This window comes from Leuciscus leuciscus, assembly GCF_965113295.1.
Source record: "Leuciscus leuciscus genome assembly, chromosome: 6".
NCBI lineage: Eukaryota > Metazoa > Chordata > Actinopteri > Cypriniformes > Leuciscidae > Leuciscus > Leuciscus leuciscus.
Window position 1 is genome coordinate 3462514 of NC_138730.1, and position 22099 is coordinate 3484612.

At 36.4% G+C, this 22099-nt stretch overlaps 1 protein-coding gene across 15 annotated transcripts in view; it reads right to left on the reverse strand.

The window, feature by feature from the left end:
• LOC309501916 (NACHT, LRR and PYD domains-containing protein 12-like) overlaps window positions 1–22099 on the reverse strand; it is a 124456-nt gene that overhangs the window by 67141 nt on the left and 35216 nt on the right. For 9 of the 15 annotated variants that reach the window (XM_082174193.1, XM_082174186.1, XM_082174190.1 and 6 more), the window contains 5 exons: window positions 20668–20841; window positions 11088–11261; window positions 9848–10018; window positions 3759–3932; window positions 3356–3526 (listed from right to left, as the gene is read on the reverse strand). In XM_082174193.1, the coding sequence (XP_082030319.1) occupies window positions 3356–3526; window positions 3759–3932; window positions 9848–10018; window positions 11088–11261; window positions 20668–20841 (864 nt within the window). Of the gene's footprint in view, window positions 1–3355; window positions 3527–3758; window positions 3933–9847; window positions 10019–11087; window positions 11262–11305; window positions 11351–17984; window positions 18676–20667; window positions 20842–22099 lie in introns of those variants that run through there. The other 6 variants (XM_082174188.1, XM_082174197.1, XM_082174195.1 and 3 more) reach the window with 5 other exon arrangements.

The following is a 22099-nucleotide window of genomic DNA, read 5'->3' on the forward strand; positions in this document are numbered from 1 at the left end:
TGTTTATCTGTCTTATAAAAAGGTTGTTCCTTGTTATTTTCTTTTAAAGGGGGTTATTACATTAATGTAAAAATAAATATTTGTTATTATTTTTTTCTCTTAACATTTGTATTCTGGTATTTCTTTAGAGTCTGGCAAGTAAATTCATTTAACAAGGTACTGATTTCTAGGAAACTATAAATAATAATTGTTTAATTTATTATTTTAGTCAAAGTATTGTGTAATTGGTATAGGAAAAAAGATATTTATGTTAATTTTCATTTAAAGAAAAAATACCAGCCAAATTCACCATTCTACTGCCGGGAATCCAGTTTTTTTCTTGTTTAAGAAACATTTAAATGAACCCCTAGGGTTAAGAAAAGGGTTACATATGTAACACTGTAAGATCTCAGTTGTCATTAATATCAGACTAGACGACAGTCAAGACAAGTTAAAACACTGCATTGGCTCATTAAACATTGTATTAGTTTTAAAATATTGCTGATTACTCACAAAGCACTAAACGGTTTAGCTCCCCAGTAATTCAGTGAGCTCTTAACACATTATAGTCCTTCACGTCTATTGCAATCTCAAAATTTGGACCAGTTGATAATACCTAGAATATTAAAATCAACTGCTGGCGGTAGATTCTGTGATGGATTTTTAATGAATAAAGATAGTAAACTATGTTTTAAAACTCATCATGATCCTAACATCTAACAGCTAATCTTACTTCTCTTTTAGGCCTAACTTTCTAACACTTGAACAAAATGTACTCTGTAAATGGTTGGTGTCGATGGAAAATTCTGAGATGCTGACCAGACAATATCAAAATATACTGTCTAGAATAGTCTCATGGCATACTGAGTAATCAACTGAACTATTAACCTTTTCCATTTTTTTATGACTTGATATCTAAATTGGCTTCTACCTAGTAACAGAAGGGTTTGCATATGAAGAACCAATCAAATTGTAGGGAAATTATGTAATGTATCATGTCATTTTCGCCATGCTCCTATTCTATAAAAACTGTTGTATTCTTTTTGATGGTGGGATTCTCTCTGAAATTTGTCTGAGATCCTCCAGCCGTGATTAAAGCATATTCAAAGGCATTGTCTGGAGTCTGTCTAGTCAGACTGTAGACGCAGTGCTAGAGTAAAAAGATTAAAGGGACAAGACGCCGTCGAACTTGAAGCCAGTTGTCGACTGTAGACGAAGAGCTAGAGATATAGGTATTAAGTGTCGACTGTAGACGCTTGGGTGTCGACTGTAGACGCTCCAGGTAATTAGGAGTCATGTGCGTGAGAAGAAAAACCTAAACTCTGGAATAGTCTTCCTAGCATTGTTCAGGAATAAGACACAGTCTGTCAGTTTAAATCTAGAGTAAAAACACATCTCTTTAACCTTGCATTCACATAGAACATTATACATTTCTATTATTTAAATCAGTTAAATGATTATTAGGCTGCATAGATTAGGTCAGCCGGAACCGGGGACACTTCCTATAACACCTGATGTACTCGTTACATCATAAGAAGAATAGCATCTACGCTAATGTTAGTCGTCAGTCTCTGTCTATTCCAAAGTTTACTGTAATCAGCCGGATCCGTGCCGCATCCAGATCAGATGGTGGGCCAGCGCCTGAACACGTCCACGACGCATCCCTGAAGTGCCAGCTTCATCAGATCTGTGAAGGCCTCATCGACACGACAGCCATTAGCACTGATCCTCAACAAACTCGTCTCCATACCAGCGTGACTCCGACCTCCAACCAGATGGAACTGGATAATATTCTGAATGTTCTGATCCAATCTGACTTCTGACCTGTAATGCTGCCTGAATCATAATCATACACTGTTCGTTCGTTGGCCAGAGGAGAACTGAACGACTGAGCCTGGGTTCTCCCAAGGTTTTTTTCTCCATTCTGTCACTGATGGAGTTTTGGTTCCTTGCCACTGTTGCCTTGGCTTTTGGCTTGCTTAGTTGGGGACATTTAGGCCTAAGTCTGAAGGCCTAATGCTTAGTCTAAATCAGATTTTTATGAAATCCAAATATTCATCAATATTACTGATCTGCCTGCATTGACACCATTATATGAGAACTGAACTGAGCTGGACGATGACATCAAGGTTTTCTCCAGAGCGGATATATATATAGCCGCTCTGGAGAAAACCTTGATGAAAACCTATATATATAAATGAAATTAAACTAAATTAATTTTAAGTTATTAACTAAATTGATAACAACAACAACAAAAAAATTTACAACAAAAAATCATCACTGGACTTACTTAAGGTCGACGATGACGCTATTTTCTTCTAGAAACAAACATTGTTGTATTATTTTCATGTTATCACCAGGGGCGGACTGGCCATCTGGAGCACTGGGACTTTTGGCGGGTGTTAATTTCAAACCATCAGACTTCATTTAACCAACTATGACAACTTCATCAGACAGCAAGTCAATTCAAATTGCATGATTTTGATCAACACTTTGTGATGCGTCTTCACATTAGATCTTCTAAGCGACACATTTCGGTTGCAAATGAGACAAAGTACAGATCCAGATCGCTCAGCAAATTCGTACTGCAAAGAAAAATAGTCTACTTGTTGATACACACTGAAAACTGTCAGTGGTTGTCATTTTCAAATGATTCACATCATGAAAACTGGTAAAAACTTCAACTTCAAAAAATAGAACAGTGAAACTCATTTAGAAACAGATTTAGTCACACAAACACCACAAGTGTCATGTGAAGAAACAGACTGGCTATATAAAAATTTCATACAAACAGAATATCGCTGTGGAGATCAGTGCTTTTTCCGCAGTGTAGAGCGCGTGCGCGCAGTGTTGCCAGATTGCACAGATTAAGTAAAACACTGGGCATAAAATGTCAGAGAAAAGCTCTGTTTGGGTGATTTGGGGGATTTAAGATATTTAGATCTGGCAACCACAAACATCAACACTAGTGGGGACTTGTTAACAATGCAAGATAATGCAAATGTCAAATAAAAAAGCGTTTTCAGGATAAATAACGAGCGGGCAAATATCGCGACGATTATTTAAAATTAATTGAGAGAGGCAGATATCGTTATCACGATTAAAATACGATTAATCGTGCAGCCCTAATTTGAACATGATTTTTCTACCAAAAAAGATGTATGGATAATCATGTAAACCTAAGTTGCTTCAGTCCAGAAAATTATCATCTTGAAATATTACTAACACTAAAGGTTATTCTTATGTTTACTTAATACAAATCATTTCACAGCAAAAAGACACGTGAACCACGAGCTGAAGAGACACATTTTTACAATTATACTAAAAGGCCTTTTAAATTAATCTTGTTTCAATTAAGATTAATGAATGATCTTACCACAGTTTCTCCAGTTTACAGTGGGGATCCTTCAGTTGACCAGAGAGCAGCTTCAGACCTTTATTTCCTATTATATTCTTAGACAGATCCAGTTCTCTGAGGTGTGAGTCTAATCTCAGAGCTGAAGTCAGAGCAGCACAACCTTCAGCTGTGATATTACAACCACTCAAGCTGCAGAAAACAATGACACACTCTTCACTCTCAGTTCAGCAGGAACTACACAACCACAGAGATATGTAGATATTAAATACTAAATCTGTGTGGGTTTAATGTTTTTGTTACTTTGTTTACTTTTGCTTTATTATGTGTTAATGTAAATCACTATGATTTAAATCAAATACAGAGAATAATTCCTTAAAATAATATGATACTTGTCTCTGTTAAGATTAATGTATGATCTTACCTCAGTTTCTCCAGTTTACAGTGAGGATCCTTCAGTCCATCAGAGAGCAGCGTCAGACCTTTATCTCCGATTCTTATATTCCCAGTCAGATCCAGTTCTCTGAGGTGTGAGTTTGATCCCAGAGCTGAAGTCAGAGCAGCACAACCTTCATCTGTGATATTACACCCATTCAACCTGCAGAAAACAACGACACACTCTTCACTCTCAGTTCAACTTACAAGATGTTGAGAACCAGTGATATAAAATGCATATAAATATCAGTTGTCACTCTATATCTGCCACTAATGTCTTAAGCCGAGTTCACACTGTGCGATTTATAATAGTCCTTTACGATTGCTGCTTGTCAGACTGTACGAACATGATCCTGACTGTAAGTCATATTACACTGTAAGATCTCAGTTGTCATTAATATTAGACTAAACGACAGTCAAGAAATGTTAAAAACGGACACACACAAGAAAACTCGTCTGGAGTTTTACATCATCAATCAATGACACGTTCAGTGACTGTGAGCTGTGTTACACACGGGATTGAAATGGTGGCTACAAATAAATCTCTAATGTTAATTTTGGTCATGGTGTAAAAATTGAGAAATGACAAAATGCCGGACAGTCTGTTTCGGGGGTGACCAGACCTCTCTTTCCCTCTCCCCTCACCCCCTCTCTCTCATGCTCAAATGATCACCTGAATTCACCCAAGAAAATGTATAGTTTAATGTGAATGATTATCACAGAGTATTTTTCATGTTTGGTATCATTTAAAATGTCACAGTGCGACTGGTACAAATGTCTCATTTCCAATAAATAAAACAAAAGGTAATAAGGTTTTTAAGAGTTTAAAGATAACTGACTTAAAAAGGAAGGTGGTCTCTCAAGACAAATGGTCACACACTCCCAAAAGGTGCGACCTCTGAATGCAAATTTATTTTGTTAGTACATGTTTCTATGTGAAAGGTTTGTCTATATAATGAAATGCAGCTGGGAGTTCGAGGCCTTTTCTGTATTTCAGATTGGTCCGTGAGGCTGAGAGAGAGATCTCTTAGCCTCACGTATTTCTTAACCCTCTGAGGTCGAGAAACGCGCCGACACGTTTTGCTGGATTTTTTTCACATAGCAGCAACATAAACTTAAATTACTCCGTCATTTATGGTTATACAGAAAAAAAGAAATATAAAAAAATAATCTGTGATATTTCTACTTTTGTATGTGTCCACTTACAATCAAATCAAAACATTGTGCTTTTGTAAAATAAAGAAAATAAACAGGGTGTGCGTTCTGCCTCTCCGTCGCGGTGAACTTTTTTTTCTTGAGCACGTCTATAAACTGAAACAAAACTCAGCGAATACTTCTCACACATTTATGAGCCATATACCTTTATACACATTTAAGTGTGTACTTTTAAATGATCGGATTCAAACTGAAAACAAATATTCTCTGTTTAAGTAATTTGTATAAAACCAACAGGATGTCCAGTATCTCAAACGCTTGCTAATTACTTTTTAATTCGACACGCCCACTCGCGCAAAAGAGATTCACATGCAAATCTCCACATGGGACGCGAACGCCCTCGTTACCTCAAACACAAAACACCAACAAACTTCACAAGTCTCTGATTTTCGTCGAGTTTGGAAGACACGTCTGAGCTTACATTGGATTTACCTAAGAAGAAGAACGCGATTTGAAGACAAGAAAGATGTAAGGTAAGAAATTCTTACTTATTAGTTTATGGTATTGTTGCATAAACTTCACATTGCAGTTGAACTGTTGCTAGATATATGGTGAATATTATACTATTTAGACCCGTGTTTCCTGTTAAATACTGTTTGTGGATATCTGCTCAAACATAGATATGTATAACCATAATGTTTAATATTTTGGAGCGCGATGGCGTTTGAATGTATCATATTTTGGAGCGCGCTGTGGGTTTTAATGTATCATATTTTGGAGCGCGATTGCGTTTGAAAGGAAAAATGTACCAAACATTAGGCTTTATGTTTTTACTATTATCTCATTTCATATCATCATAACGAATGGAAACATTTGAAGTAACATATGATAATCAATATATTTTTCTCTAGCGTAGTTGTTCTTGAAATCTTTTGGAAGATTTAATTTATTGTTATTATTATTTTATGCAGCACTGCGTAGCCTATGCCTACAAGGCACAACAAACCTGGTGTTCATTATATATTGTTGGAAACGTGTGTGTGTGTGTGTGTGTATTCTGTGAATTTTAAAAAGAAATTTTAACCAGAAAAATCTAAAATCTATTCCCAAAATCATGCAGCCCTATAGTTTCTCTTGATATCAGTATGTTCACAGTTTTTTCTTTTTTTTTTTTTCTTTCAGGGACCAGATGCCACTGAGTCCTGCTGACTTCAACATTCACATGAGTCTCTGTACATGAACATGGTAAAGTGAAAATCAAACACCTTGGAAATGAAAGGTATGTACAATGTTTTTAGGAATGGCACAAAGGTCTCTGTCTTTGGATCATTGTTTTCAATGTGCTCTTTTGTCATTTGTTGTGTATTTTTGGATTGTGTTGTGTTGTAAATAAATCCAAACAATCTAAAAGCCATTCTTTTTTAAATCTCCTCATTCTTTGTGCAAGGTTGCTCTGAATGACAGGGCCTGATCGCTCCTAATAGGGCAGTTAGGGGAGTGTCTTTGTCTTTCTCAGGTGTTAAAACCTTACATATTCATGAGATGATCACGCCTCTTCGCATATGGCTTTGTCACACAAAACACGTCTTAGAAATTTTAAATCAATATATTGTCTTATCTGAATGAGCAGTCAGGGTGATTTTCACATAGTTTTGGAGCAAATATTCTAGGCTATGTCATACAATTTTCAAAAGTCTTGTGAAGAAATAATCAGTATGGGTTTCATGGCCTTATTTCAGTGAGAATTTTTTTTTGTATTTTCACAAACCACGCATAAATGTCATTATCTCAAAACTACAAACTTTTACATACATGCTGCTGATATATTATTGTAGCAGAGTTTGTGCTGAATACAGTGTAATTAGACTTTAGCCATGAAAATGTCACTAGTAACAGAAAAAAACACAAATGTCAGAGCATGTCAGAACACCTCCAGAGCCCAGAAAACAGCTCAGACCTCAGAGGGTTAATGTTGGGTATGCATCTATTTTCTTTATTCCAGAGAATTTGATGTTTTGTATCGATTATCTTTGAATTGATTATGAAATTGGCATGATACATTTACCTGACATAATAAATTGTTACATTTGATTATTCTAACTGACTTTGACATTATTTGCATTAAAGAGTTAAAAAGGGATAGTCAAACATTCGCTCACAATTAATGATACAAAGATATCTCAAAACATTTTCAATTATGGAATCAGATGAAATAACGAGAGAATACATATTCAAATGTATTGCATTTAATAAAAAAATACTTTGCCCAGAGAAAAGGACAGTAACACGTAAAGACCTTCCGCGCTGGTCGGATGGCGGACTTTGGGCCGATCGAGCGCGGGCTTACAAGTGGTGACATCGGCGACGTGATCTCGCAACACAGGCGAGCAACGTCCTTTTCCAGCAAAGTATCGGGATTTAAAAATCAACAAGAGGTTTGAACATAGGCATGTGCCGGTATCACATTTTCATGCTGCGATTAATTGATTGAGCTTTTATCACGGTATACGGTATTATCACAATATTTTAATTGCACAAGATAAATGGATGGATTGGGGGGGATGCAGAATAAAAAAACTTGCATCACAATAGGTGTAATTGTGATTGTCAAAACATTTGGTAACTAAACAGAATTTTATTAAGTTTAGTGACAACATGTTACAATGTTTACATGGTACAATGACTGGAAGGCTGGTTTGTATTATTGCTTAACACAATTTTCATGATTTCAATTCAAAACTTAAGTGATTTCAATCTTGATTCAATATTGACTCATTTTGGATAAATATTAGGAAGGTTACAGTAGATAGCCCACGTAATTTTTTCTCATGAAAAAAATTATAAATCTCACATAATTCTGTAAGTAGCCTAACCATACAGAGAGCCCTATCAGCTGGTATTATTAAAGGTTAAAAAAATAACAAATTAAATTAAATATAATGTGGTTTTCATTAAAATAACCATTATGTTATGATGACACAAGTGATAAAAAATAATAAAGTGCACATATTCAGCAAAATACTATTTGTTTTAGTCAACTAACGTGCTGGTCGTTAAATGGCTTTCCTGAGGTAAATGTTTACTGGAACTGAGGCACTACAGTGATCTGTCATGTCACGTCACATTTACAAGCGACAAAACAGTATTTAATGTCTGAATTTCGTAATAAAATGGACAGAATCTGAGAGATGAGAATTTGTTTCATATCAAAAGTAACCTGCTCTGTCTTGTCTGTCGGTCTCCGTGTCCTCTTTGCTCCGCGATTTTTCTCCGGTGAGAAAGGCGCGCGTCTCTCGCTGAATGCGTCGAGTTGGCAGCCCTGCTTTTAAAAGCGGGATAAATCCATAGACTGTCTATGGATAAATCGTTGGCGGCGTTCCTCTTTCCGCCATGCTGCTTCTCCATCATGCGAGGACTGTTTACATTAGACTAGACTGCGCACTGCACGCGCATGCTTAAGCATGTGGAGGATTGTTTACATCAGAGTGCATGCGCACGTGTTTGGCGCTCGAATCGCGCAGCATATACGCAGTGTTTGTTTAAGCGGTTGATGGAAAATAAGCTAACGCGCCTTCTAAAAATCTAAATTCAGATCTATTATTTTTCACGGTATTTTGAAGTGCCCGCGATATCAATATCGTGCATATTCATTACCGCGATTTATTGCATTACCGAATACCGGCACATGTCTATTTGAACATCTTCTCTTTCTTCCGCTGTTGTGGTAAGTCAATTCTCTTTGCCTTTTTTAGAAGTGTTGAGGGATAAACAGACACATCCTATATAAACACATTGATAGAATGGGTCGGAAAACTTGAGAATTAGACAAACACACGGCAGGGACGTGATAGCGGCAGCGCAGATGAAGAATGAAAACCCTTGTTATAGTTTTTAAAGGTCTCCTTGTTTGCCTACACAACAAGAAATCAAACCTAAATTGAATTAACTGGTAAATTATAAATTATTTTCTGGTAGCCTATTCAATGAAGAGCTGTAAATTAGAGCCAAAAGTTTTTTTAAATCAGCCGCATGTTTTCTCCATTGTTGTATTGGCTTTGTTTAAACACTAGCAACACGTGATGAGAATGAGCAAACAACAGAAAGAAAATTCTAAGTTTGTAAACGATCGGAAAACACGTGATTTTATAAATAAAAAGGCAGATCGATGCATTGTTTATGAAAAGCAATTTTTTCATAAATGTACAAATTTTGGGAAAACAGGATGATATGATTTACAGGCTAAAACTCAAATATCAAGGATAATGCTAAATTTAACGCGAGGTTACAATGGCTTGTCTTGAAAAACAAAGACAATTTGACGGTCGTCGTATAAGTCACAGTGCAGGACTGAGAGTCAAATCTTCTGACTGCCAGAATTTCATCACAGGTAAAATTTGATCTCAACGATCATTAATCGGCTGTCGTGAACATGTCAAACTAATGATCAAAGACTTCAGATTTTAGCCCAGGATCAGAGGATTCTTTGAGGACATGCAAAATTTGTCTCAGACGGACAAATCGTGGTCAAAATTGTACAGTGTGAACCTGGCTTTAGTAATATGATATAATGCTTAGTGTTATAATCAGAGCTCTGTAATTTTAAAACATAAAGCAACGCAATATGATGATTGAGAGATGAACAAATAAACCTTCCTCAAAAGACTTATGATCATATTTGACAAATTTGATCATGATTTTTTATTAAAAAAAGATGTATGGATAATCATGTAAACCTAAGTTGCTTCAGTCCAGAAAATTATGATCTTGAAATATTACAAACAATAAAGGTCATTCTTATGTTTACTTAAGATTTCACAACAAAAAGACGCGTGAACCACGAGCTGAAAGGACACTATTTTACAATTATACTAAAGGGCCTTTTACATTAATCTTGTTTCAATTAAGATTAATGTATGATCTTACCACAGTTTCTCCAGTTTACAGTGGGGATCCTTCAGTCCATCAGAGAGCAGCTTCAGACCTTCATCTCTTATTATATTCCCAGTCAGATCCAGTTCTCTGAGGTGTGAGTTTGATCCCAGAGCTGAATTCAGAGCAGCACAACCTTCAGATGTGATATAACACCCATTCAACCTGCAGAAAACAATGACACACTCTTCACTCTCAGTTCAACTTACAAGATGTGCAGAGCTGTGGGTCCCCAAGACTGGAGTTGAGAACCAGTAACATAAAATGCATATAAATATCAGTTGTCACTCTATATCTGCCAATAATGTCTTAAGCCGAGTTCACATTGTGCGATTTATAATAGTCATTTGCGATTGCTGCTTGTCAGACTGTATGAACATGATCCTCACTGTAAGTCATATTACACTATAAGATCTCAGTTGTCATTAATATCAGACTAAACGACAGTCAAGACATGTTAAAAACAGACACACACAAGAAAACTTGTCTGGAGTTTTACATCATCAATCAATGACACGTTCAGTGACTGTGAGCTGTGTTACACACGGGATTGAAATGGTGGCTACAAATAAATCTCTAATGTTAATTTTGGTCATGTCTTGTCTTGAAAAACAAAGACAATTTGACGGTCGTTGTAGGAGAGTCACACTGCAGGACTGAGAGTCAAATCTTCTGATACTGACAGAATTTCATCAGAGGTAAAAATTTGATCACAGCGGTCATTAATCTGCTGTCGTGAACATGTCAAACTAATGATCAAAGACTTCAGATTTTAGCCCAGGATCAGAGGATTCTTTTAGGATTTGCTAAATTTGTCTTAGATGGCCAAATCGTGGCCAAAATTGTACAGTGTGAACCTGGCTTTAGTAATATGATATTAAATGCTTAGTGTTATAATCAGAGCTCTGTAATTTTAAAACATATAAAGCAACGCAATACAGTGATGATTGAGAGATGAACAAATAAACCTTCCTCAAAAGACTTATGATCATATTTGACAAATTTGATCATGATTTTTTATTAAAAAAAGATGTATGGATATTCATGTAAACCTAAGTTGCTTCAGTCCAGAAAATTATGATCTTGAAATATTACAAAAAATAAAGGTCATTCTTATGTTTACTTAAGATTTCACAGCAAAAAGACGCATGGACACTAGGACACTATTTTACAATTATACTAAAAGGCCTTTTACATTATTCTTGTTTCAATTAAGATTAATGAATGATCTTACCTCAGTATCTCCAGTTTACAGTGAGGATCCTTCAGTCCATCAGAGAGCAGCTTCAGACCTTCATCTCTTATTCTTATATGCCCAGTCAGATCCAGTTCTCTGAGGTGTGAGTTTGATCTCAGAGCTGAAGTCAGAGCAGCACAACCTCCAGCTGTGATATTACAATAACTCAACCTGCAGAAAACAATCACACACTCTTCACTCTCAGTTCAACTTACAAAATGTGCAGATCGGTGGGTCCCCAAGACTGGAGTTGAGAATCACTGACATAAAATGCATATAAATATCAGTTGTCACTCTATATCTGCCAATAATGTCTTAAAGGGATACTTTACCGTTTTTTCATATTAAACTATGTTATTCCCTTAACTAAGACGAGTTGATACATACCTCTCTCGTCTCAGTGCGTGCACTAAATCCCTCTGTCTTGCGGCGAAACTTTGTTAGCCCAGTTCATTTAATATGGGCCAAGCAGAGAAGCTACCAAACACCTCCACGTTTTCCCTATTTAAATACAGTTACTCGCGAAGTGTAACTCGACCTAGGACGGTGACACAAAACAAAACGTTGCGCTTTTCTAAGCGTGTAAAATGGATAACTATTTTGTATGGCGGAATACCATAGCAAGTGCTTGTAAGCACTTCGACTTGGCGCAGTAATATCTTCACTAGAGGGAGCGGGGGCCGGTGAGAGGATTTTTCACGAGTGAAGATATTACTGCGCCGAAGTCGAAGTGCTTACAAGCACTTGCTATGGTATTCCGCCATACAAAATAGTTATCCATTTTACACGCTTAGAAAAGCGCAACGTTTTGTTTTGTGTCACCGTCCTAGGTCGAGTTACACTTCGCGAGTAACTGTATTTAAATAGGGAAAACGTGGAGGTGTTTGGTAGCTTCTCTGCTTGGCCCATATTAAATGAACTGGGCTAACAAAGTTTCGCCGCAAGACAGAGGGATTTAGTGCACGCACTGAGACGAGAGAGGTATGTATCAACTCGTCTTAGTTAAGGGAATAACATAGTTTAATATGAAAAAACGGTAAAGTATCCCTTTAAGCCGAGTTCACAGTGTGCGATTTATAATAGTCCTTTACGATTGCTGCTTGTCAGACTGTACGAACATGATCCTGACTGTAAGTCATATTACACTGTAAGATCTCAGTTGTCATTAATATCAGACTAAACGACAGTCAAGACGTGTTAAAAATGGACATCATCAATTATGCAATGTTCAAAACGCATCAAAGTCCATCAAAATGCAATGTCATCAGTTTGCCTAAATTAGAACAAACATTTAAATGTTTTACGCACCATTTACTTGTGGTAGGGAGCAGGTGTCAATTTCTGTTGTACCAACTAACATTTTGAAAATGCGAATATTTTCATGAATCTGAAAATTTACATCAGAACGGCTTTATGAATGATTTATAAAATGTTTACAAAAATTTGTTCTGCTTGTGTTTCATGAATGAGGCCCTTTAATTGGCTGCCGTGAATATATCAAACAAACGATCGGAAGAATCTTTTAGGATTTGCCAAATTTGTCTCAGACGGCCAAATCATGGCCATAATCATACAGTGTGAACCTGGCTTTAGCAATATGATATAATGCTTAGTTTTATAATCAGAGCTCGGTAATTTTAAAACATACAATGCCATGCAATACAGTGATGATTGAGAGATGAACAAATAAACCTTCCTCAAAAGCCTGATGATCATATTTGATAAATTTGAACATAATTTTTCTATTAAAAAAGATGTATGGATAATCATGTAAACCTAAGTTGCTTCAGTCCAGAAAATTATCATCTTGAAATATTACTAACAATCAGGGCCGTACGCAGGGTTTTATAAATACTGAGGTCCCAAATGTGATCTTGCTAGGGGATCAAGCATGCTAAATTTGGATTTTTCCGATCTACACGTGCATTTTAGGTGTTTTAAGGCCAGAAAAAAAAAGAAAAAAAGGATAACAACAGATTTAAAAGCATGTTAGTGGGCAGTAGCATAAATTATTTGTCAAGCAGAAAACAATTCTTAAACATGAGAATCAGGTTAAATATTATAAATAGTTTTTCCGCGAGAGAAATAAAATGTGTGGCGGGAGTGCGTGACAAAAGACCGAAATGAGTGACTGTCACGCTTAACGCGTGACACTTGAGAGCCCTCCACACACACACACACACACAAACACTCTCTCACTCTCTCTCACTCTCACATACTCAAAGGACATCTCATACACACACAGTATGTGATTTGTTTTATGTAAAGCGGACAATGGTTCTACTTTTTATGGGTTCGACACTTTACTGAATGCCAATGTATTTATTACTGACTGACTTGCCTATTGAATATCTTTATCATTATTGAATATTTTTAATAATTCGTGCATATGTAGTGGACAGATTGGTACTACTTGTTACAGGTTTGACACTTTACTAAAAATGACTCTGAATGTATTACTAAATAACTTGAATATTGTTATCATTACTTTTTTCAGGTTTGGCACCGAATGACTATTAGCAGAGGTGGAAAGTAACGAATTACATTTACTCGCGTTACGTAATTGAGTAGTTTTTTTGTGTACTTCTTACTTCTACTTTAAGTAGTTTTTAAAATCTGTAATTTTACTTTCACTTAAGTACGTTTTTATTGAGGAATTGTACTTCGCTACATTTTAAATCATATCCGTTACTGAGTACAAAATAACTAAAATAAAAAATAATACAAGGGGGGGATCGCGCACCGGAAACTACTGCAAGGGCGGGAGAACAAATGTGCAAAATAAAAAAAGTGATGCAACACCGTCGAAAGCAAACCATTGGCAGTATGGGCAATATTTGGATGTGCAGTAAACGACTGTGTGCGGTTGTCCTCGAGGATATATACAATTTGCAAAAACTGTGGATGCAAAGTGGCTGAAAAAGGAGGAAACACATAGAACACCATCTCTCTGCACGGATAAAGGTATGTCTCGTTTATATTTAGATGCAGAGGGAATCCCGGAATCCATGCAAATTGAATTTACAATAGGTACTTGCACACGAGTCCAAAATTTTCGTATGCTTTTTTTCGTATTCATCATTCGGTGGCTATGAATTGTAAAAACACCATTGAAAATGCTTGCTACAGATGCGAAAAACGCAGAGAATCAAGACGTGAGGTCGTATTTATTTTTTATCATGCGAAAATTTCGGACGCGAATTTCGGACTCAAGCCGCATTTCCACTGCAAACGACAAACGACAGCCGTCGGACCGGAAGTCATTCATTTCTTATGGAGAGTCGTACGGGAGCTGCGGGATGTTCCGATCATATGCGTATGCGGAAATTTCGGATCCAATTTGAGCTTCGGATGCGTTGAAATATCTGAACTTCTGCGGCTAGACCGTATGCGACCGATCGACCGGATGTGATGTATTCTAATCAAAACTATGAGCGCGAAGCTAGAATTACCAATATTTTAATACTTTAATGTAAACGCTATTCCTGCAAAATGACGGTTATTAATAATTATGGCTGAAAAAAATATTTGTATCATTATTAAATCAATATTTATATTGATTAGCTCTATAAAATCGACTGTTTTTTATATATAAGATGTATTGAGGGTCATTTGTTTTGTGTGGATATATTCATGCATGCATTACATTAATTAAAATCATTAATTTTACCATTGTGAATAGCCGAGGGTAACGGTTGCATCACGACCAATTTCAAAGTTCCGTGCGACTGACACCAGGGGGCGAAATGCGACAATCGAATGCGAATGTCGTGCGCAGTGGAAAGGCGGCTTCAGTGTGCAAGGACCTTAACGCAGATGTCACGTAAAAGACGCAAACGGATGGATGGATAAATAAATCAAAAGTAGCTGTGCACTAAATCAAATCGTGACATGGTCTGTGAATATTAAAGCACAAAAAGACTGCTATATAATCGCTTGATCTGCGTGCCTCTGTGGGAATGAGCTGCGCCGCTTCGTCTATACATACTCAAGCTCAAGGTGTTTTCAGTGTCTCAAACAATATGAGGACATGAATAACTTACATGGACATTTCCTGAGCTGCTCTGAGAGAACGCCTAATGAGCATTTTCATCATTTTATTTGAGAAAAACCATTGTCAAATACACTCTGGAACAGGTCTTCACTACAACACGTCAAAATAAAAGTTCGGTTTAAATAGGAGAAATTATGAAAGAAATTTATTATTGTAGACCTACTTCTTTAAAGCACTTCTCAGAATAATAACAATAATAATAAGACAATTTATTTAAATATTATTTAAGGAATATTTTTTGTCCATGATTTAATTTAGTAAATTTGTTTTGCAGCACTTCCCCAAAAAAATAAAAGGATAAAAGTTAAAATTTTCATTTGAAATATATATATATATATATATATATATATATATATATATATATATATATATATATATATATATATATATATTTGTATTTATTCATAAAAAGAAAAAATAGTTTTCTGAATAAAATACATTTCATAGGACTCTATTATTCTTAAACATTTTAATAAATTATTAATGTTAAAAATAAGTTGTTGATCTGATTCATTATCAATTATTGAATTTAGTTGATTAGACAAGTTTTATTGAAATTTTAATAACCAAAACAAACCAAATGGTTTGAGTTTGTTATAATAAAAGCATTTATTCCTTCAAAAAAAACCTGTTTTCATTCATTTAACTGTAATTTTATCTGATGATAATAATAATAACAACCATAATTTAATAATACCGTTTATTTATTTATTTATTTATTTAATAATTGATTAATACTGTAAACCGTGATCATTTTGAGATGGTTATCATACTGTGAAAATCTACAACCTGGGAGAGTCCCCTGCCCTGCCCTGCCCCACCCCACCCCCGCGTTTTAAAAAGTAACTCAGTAACTTTTACTCTGAGTAAATTTTAAATGAGCTACTTTTTACTTTTACTTGAGTAGATATTTAGACCTGTAATTTGACTTGTACTTAAGTAAAATTTCATTGAAGTAATAGTACTTTTGCTTGAGTAGAATATTTTAGTACTCTTTCCACCTCTGACTATTAGTGTTAAATGTGTTAGGCAAGGCAAGGCAAGTTTATTTATATAGCACATTTCATACACAATGGCAATTCAAAGTGCTTTACATAGAAGAAATAAAAATAATAAAAATAAATAAGAATAATTAAAACAGTTTAGAAAAATCAAATGAAATACAGTACAGTACAGTCGGACGAACAGTGGCACAGTGCTCATTCAGTAAATGCACAGCTAAACAAAAGTGTTTTGAGTCTGGATTTGAATGTGACCACTGTAGGAGCACATCTGATCTCTTCTGGAAGCTGGTTCCAGCTGCGGCTGGCATAATAGCTAAAAGCAGACTCACCATGTTTAGAGTGAACCCTTGGTATTTCTAGCTGATATGATCCTAATGATCTGAGTGATCTGTTGGGTTTATATTCAGTGAGCATATCTGCAATGTATTGAGGTCCTAGGCCATTGAATGACTTATATACCAGTAATAATACTTTAAAATCAATCCTAAATGTAACTGGGAGCCAGTGTAAAGACCTGAGGACTGGTGTGATATGTTCATATTTTCTGGTTCTGCTCAGAATCCTAGCGGCAGCGTTCTGTATGAGCTGCAACTGTCTTATGGTCTTTTTGGAAAGGCCAGTGAGGAGACCACTGCTGGTGATGAAAGCATGCACAAGTTTCTCTAAGTCTTGTCTGGAAACAAAGCATCTAATTCTTGCAATATTTTTCAGATGATAGTATGCTGATTTAGTTATTGCTTTGACATGACTACTGAAACTAAGGTCTGACTCTTGTGTCACACCAAGATTCCTGACTTGATTTTTAGTTGTTTGACCCCTAGAGAGAAGGTATGCGTTCACCTTGAGAACTTCATCTTTGTTTCCAAATGCAATGACTTCAGTTTTATCTTTGTTTAACTGAAGAAAGTTTTGACACATCCAACTGTTGACTTCATCAATGCATTGGCACAGGGAGTCAATGGGGCTGTAATCGTTAGGCGATAGGGCTAAGTACAGCTGTGTGTCGTCTGCATAGCTGTGGTAAGCAATTTGGTTCTTTCTCATTATTTGGCTCATTGGGAGCATATACAGGTTGAACAGGAGTGGCGCAAGAATTGAGCCTTGAGGGACTCCGCATGTCATGGATGTCCACTCAGACTTATGGTCTCCTATACTAACATAATAACCTCTCCCATCTAAGTATGACCTGAACCATTTTAGGACTATCCCAGAAAGCCCCACCCAGTTTTCCAGCCTGTCAAGAAGTATGTTATGATCGACAGTGTCAAATGCAGCATGTATTGTAATGTATTGTGAAACTGCAGCTTCATACTAACGCAAAATAAATATGATCTGTATTCTTCTGTCTTCCAATTTTCTGCACTTACACTTTTGGCACGTTTTTTTCGCACAAAAGTATTGCAGGCCTGTGAACAGCAAATTTAAAATACAACGAGTTGTGCTTCTGTGAACATAAAGCCTACTTTGATTTGATTGGGCATCTGGTCACTCAGTGTTTGAGTGCTGAAGCAGCTCAGATGAGAAGGTCGGTTATTGTCGCGATGCGCGAATCATTACCGCACCAAATTAGAGTTAAAGGTACAATATGTAAGAATTTTGCATTAAAATAAACCAAAATCTCAAGGCCAGTGTTATATATTTTGTTAAGTTGATTACTTACAATATCCCAAATGTTTCCAACTATTTTTAAATCGTGAGAAAATTGCGATTTTAACCAAGGAAACGGGGCGTTAGAGCAGGGGTGAGCTGGGAGTCGCCAGTCAATTGCGTCATATCCGCGTTACCCTTGGTTTCCGCTCCGAGTCCTGGACAAATGCGGAAGTTGTAGTTGTAGCGTCTATCAAGCTACAAACTTTAGCTTGTTTCTTGCAGTCGTTATGGTAAACAATTATTCTTTACCGATTGCAGCTGGTTCTGTCGACAAAGCATGCTTAATTTTATATTTTCCAAATGTAGCATTCGGTAATAGTTATGTTTATGTAAGGAAAGTATTATTGCTTTAGATTTGTGTTTAGTTTATTGACATTGTTTATCACGTCTGGTGTTTATGGCCATGTAAATAAACATAGCATGTGTTATACATAAAGATTAATCAGTATTTTGGCAAATGATGTGGGTATGTTCGAATGTACTTTTACAACAATTGTTTAGAACACGTAAAACTGCGCAGCGTTATCACAACAATGAATTCAACAAATACAGTAACATCTATGATAACCAATTTAGTATTAAACCTTACTTTTCTTGCGGTTAATTCATTTTAATGAAATAAAAGTGTGATGAGGTTCAAGAGTCAGGAAGGAAGAAGACAGGGGTCAGCGTGACTGGGACTCGTACTTTATTAAAATAAAGCAAAACAAACAAAAGCCGCGCACAACGCGCATTCACCGTGGCAACCGCGACGGCTCAAAACAGTTAAAAAATGAGAGCTCGGATCCACCGGTTTTCTTCCTCTGCGTCCAATTTTCTCTCCAGTCTCTCTCTCGTTCCAGCGCGGCTTATAAGCGGTCTCTCCACGCCAATAATACTGCAATAAGACACAGGTGTTCGTCATTTGCACTTGACCTACTTGCTCGTCTCTTTTCTCTCCCGTTACAGACCGCGCTGAACCACGCCCCCCTCGCCAAAAAAAGCATGTCATTAAACGCAACATTTATAAAAATAGAACTTAGCCTCATCCATGAACATGATTTTTTCGATTCCCGTCTGACTGATTTACATCCACGGTGGAGTTTAAAACGACAGTTCCCATCATTCCACGCTCCTTCACATCGTCATCAAGCTACGCCGTTGTTGTTGTTTGGAATGTAGCGCCCTCTAGCAGCAAAAAATTCTTGCATATTGTACCTTTAATATTAGGCAATTATTTCACAACCTTCATTATATACAGTACAGGCCAAAAGTTTGGAAACATTACTATTTTTAATGTTTTTGAAAGAAGTTTCTTCTGCTCATCAAGCCTGCATTTATTTGATCAAAAATACAGAAACAAAATGTAATATTGTGATATATTATTACAATTTAAAAATAATTGGTTTTCAATTTATTATACTTTAAATTATCATTTATTTCTGTGATGCAAAGCTGAATTTTCAGGATCATTACTCCAGTCTATGATCCTTTAGAAATCATTCTAATATGATGATTCATTATCAAAGTTGGAAACAGTTCTGCTGCTTAATATTTTTTCATAACATGTGATACTTTTTTAGGATACTAAAAGTAACAAAATTAAAATTAAAATAAATTAAAATTAAGACTAGTTCGGTTCCAATCGGGCAAAAAAACAGGGACTAGTTCGCAAAAGTAGGTTTCGGACAAAATTCGACATAGCAGAAAAATGTTCTTGCCTAAATCGCCATTTTGTCCGCCTTGAGCCAGGGATCACAGTGCTGTAAGGCACTTGAGTCTAGGTCAAACGGCCTAAGAGTTATGAGCGGTTTTGCAATTTTGGTTGCTGTAGCGCCACCTATGGGCCAATCAGGGTCATACTATGATAGGTTGTCCCCAAATTGAGGCCTACCATCTGGCCAGGTTTCACGTCTCTAGGCCTTACGGTTTGGCCTGCACGATGCGTTTTACGAATCCTTACAATTACAATAGGGTTTCAGGATTTCATGCTTGAACCCCTAATAAGAATGGAAGCTTTTTGCCATTTATAGCGCCACCTTTGGTCCGATCTGCATGAAACTCGGCATACTTCTTCACCATGTTATGACACATATGCTCATCAATGTTGGTGAAGTTCTGAGTTTTCATTTGGGATTTATAGGCTTTTTAGTGTATTTTACCACACCACTTTTCTAAATGACCCTATTACAGCCATCCAAATGCAAAAGTTCAACTTTTTTTCCGATAATTATTGATCTAGAGAGTCCTAGACTGGTTTGGTTCTGATCGGGCCAAAAACCAGGGACTAGTTCGCAAAAGTAGGTTTCGGACAAAATTCGACATAGCAGAATTCTTTTTTTCAAATGCATTTTACGAATCCTTACAATTACGATAGGGTTTCAGCATTTCATGCTTGAACCCCTAAAAAAAGAAGCAAATTTAAAAAAAAATTGAAATCTTTTGTAACAACAATATACACTGGTCAGTCATTTTTTTTCTTTCTTTTTTTTTTGAAATAAATCAATACTTTTATTCAGCAAGGATGTGTTAAATTAAAAAAAAAAGTGATAGTAAAGAAGATTTATATTATTAGAAAATATGTTTTTATTTTGAATAAATGCAGTTCTTTTTAACCTTTTATTCATCAAATATATTAGGCAGCAGAACTGTTTCCAACACTCATAATAAATCAAAATATTAGAATGATTTCTAAAGGATCATGTGATAGACTGGATGTCACATGTGACACTGAAGACTGGAGTAATGATTAAGTAATTTGTACTTAATACAAATCAGTAAAGATTCCACAGAAAAAAGACACGTGAACCACGAGCTGAAGAGACACATTTTTACATTTATACTAAAAGGCCTTTTACATTATTTTATTAAGATTAATGAATGATCTTACCTCAGTTTCTCCAGTTTACAGTGAGGATCCTTCAGTCCACCAGAGAGCAGCTTCAGACCTTTATCTCCTATTAGATAATTCTTAGTCAGATCCAGTTCTCTGAGGTGTGAGTTTGATCCCAGAGCTGAAGTCAGAGCAGCACAACCTTCAGCTGTGATAATACACCCATACATCCTGCAGAAAACAATGACACACTCTTCACTCTCAGTTCAGCAGGAACTACACAGCCACAGAGAGATTTAGATATTAAATACTAAATCTGTGTGGGTTTAATGTTTTTGTTACTTTCTGTTTACTTTTGCTTTATTGTAATAATAATAATAATAATAATAATACATTTAATTTGTGGGCGCCTTTCATAGCACTCAAGGACACCTTACAGATTAAAAGTTAACATACATTTCAAGGAGGCAATACAATAAAAAACAATACAAGACAATGTAAAGAATAAGAAAAAATAAAATAGAGAAAAAAAGCAGTGACATGAAGAAACATGAAGCCGTTTGAAGGTGAAGTTATGTGGGCTAGGCTTTTCGAAATAAGTGGGTTTTGAGCAAAGTTTTAAAAGAGGATAGGGATTCAGTCATACGGATGAATAAAGGGAGAGTTCCAAAGGTGAGGTGCAGAATAGCTAAAGGCTCTGAAACCCATAGTGGACATGCGGGCAAAAGGAATGGAAAGTAGTGAGGCAGAAGAGGATCGGAGAGTTCGGGAAGGGCTGTAAGGCTTAAGTAGTTCAGAGAGATAAGGAGGAGCAAGATTATGAAGAGCTTTGAAAGTAAGGAGAAGAATTTTATAATCTATATGATATTTGACAGGGAGCCAGTGCAGTTGTTTTAGAAGTGGAGTAATGTGTTCAGAGACAGGGGTGCTGGTGATAATATGGGCAGCAGAGTTTTGGACCAGTTGGAGTTTATGAATGGACTTATGAGATAGACCAGATAGAAGGGAGTTACAATAGTCAATACGGGAAGTGACAAGAGCATGGATGAGAATAGCAGTGTTATGGTGTGTAAGTGAAGGACGGAGGCGGTTGATAGTGCGTAAATGGAAATAATCAGACCGGGTAAGATTATTAATGTGTTTTTCAAAAGAAAGTGTACTATCAAGGATGACACCAAGGGCCCTATTTTAACGATCTGAAACGCAAGTATCAAGCGCAAAACGCAAGTAACTTTGTGGGCGGGTCTTGGGCGCTGTTGCTATTATACCGGCGGGATAAATGACTCTTGCGCCCGACGCAAATCTAAAATGGGTTGGTCTGAAGTAGCTTCATTATTCATAGGTGTGTTTGGGCGTAACATGAAATAAACCAATCAGAGCGACATCTCACATTCCTTTTAAGAGCATGTGCTTTTTCCATGGCGGATTGCAATTATAACGGCGGATTTGCCAGGCGCGCGCCAGGAGCGGTTCACAGCCGAGGAGAGCA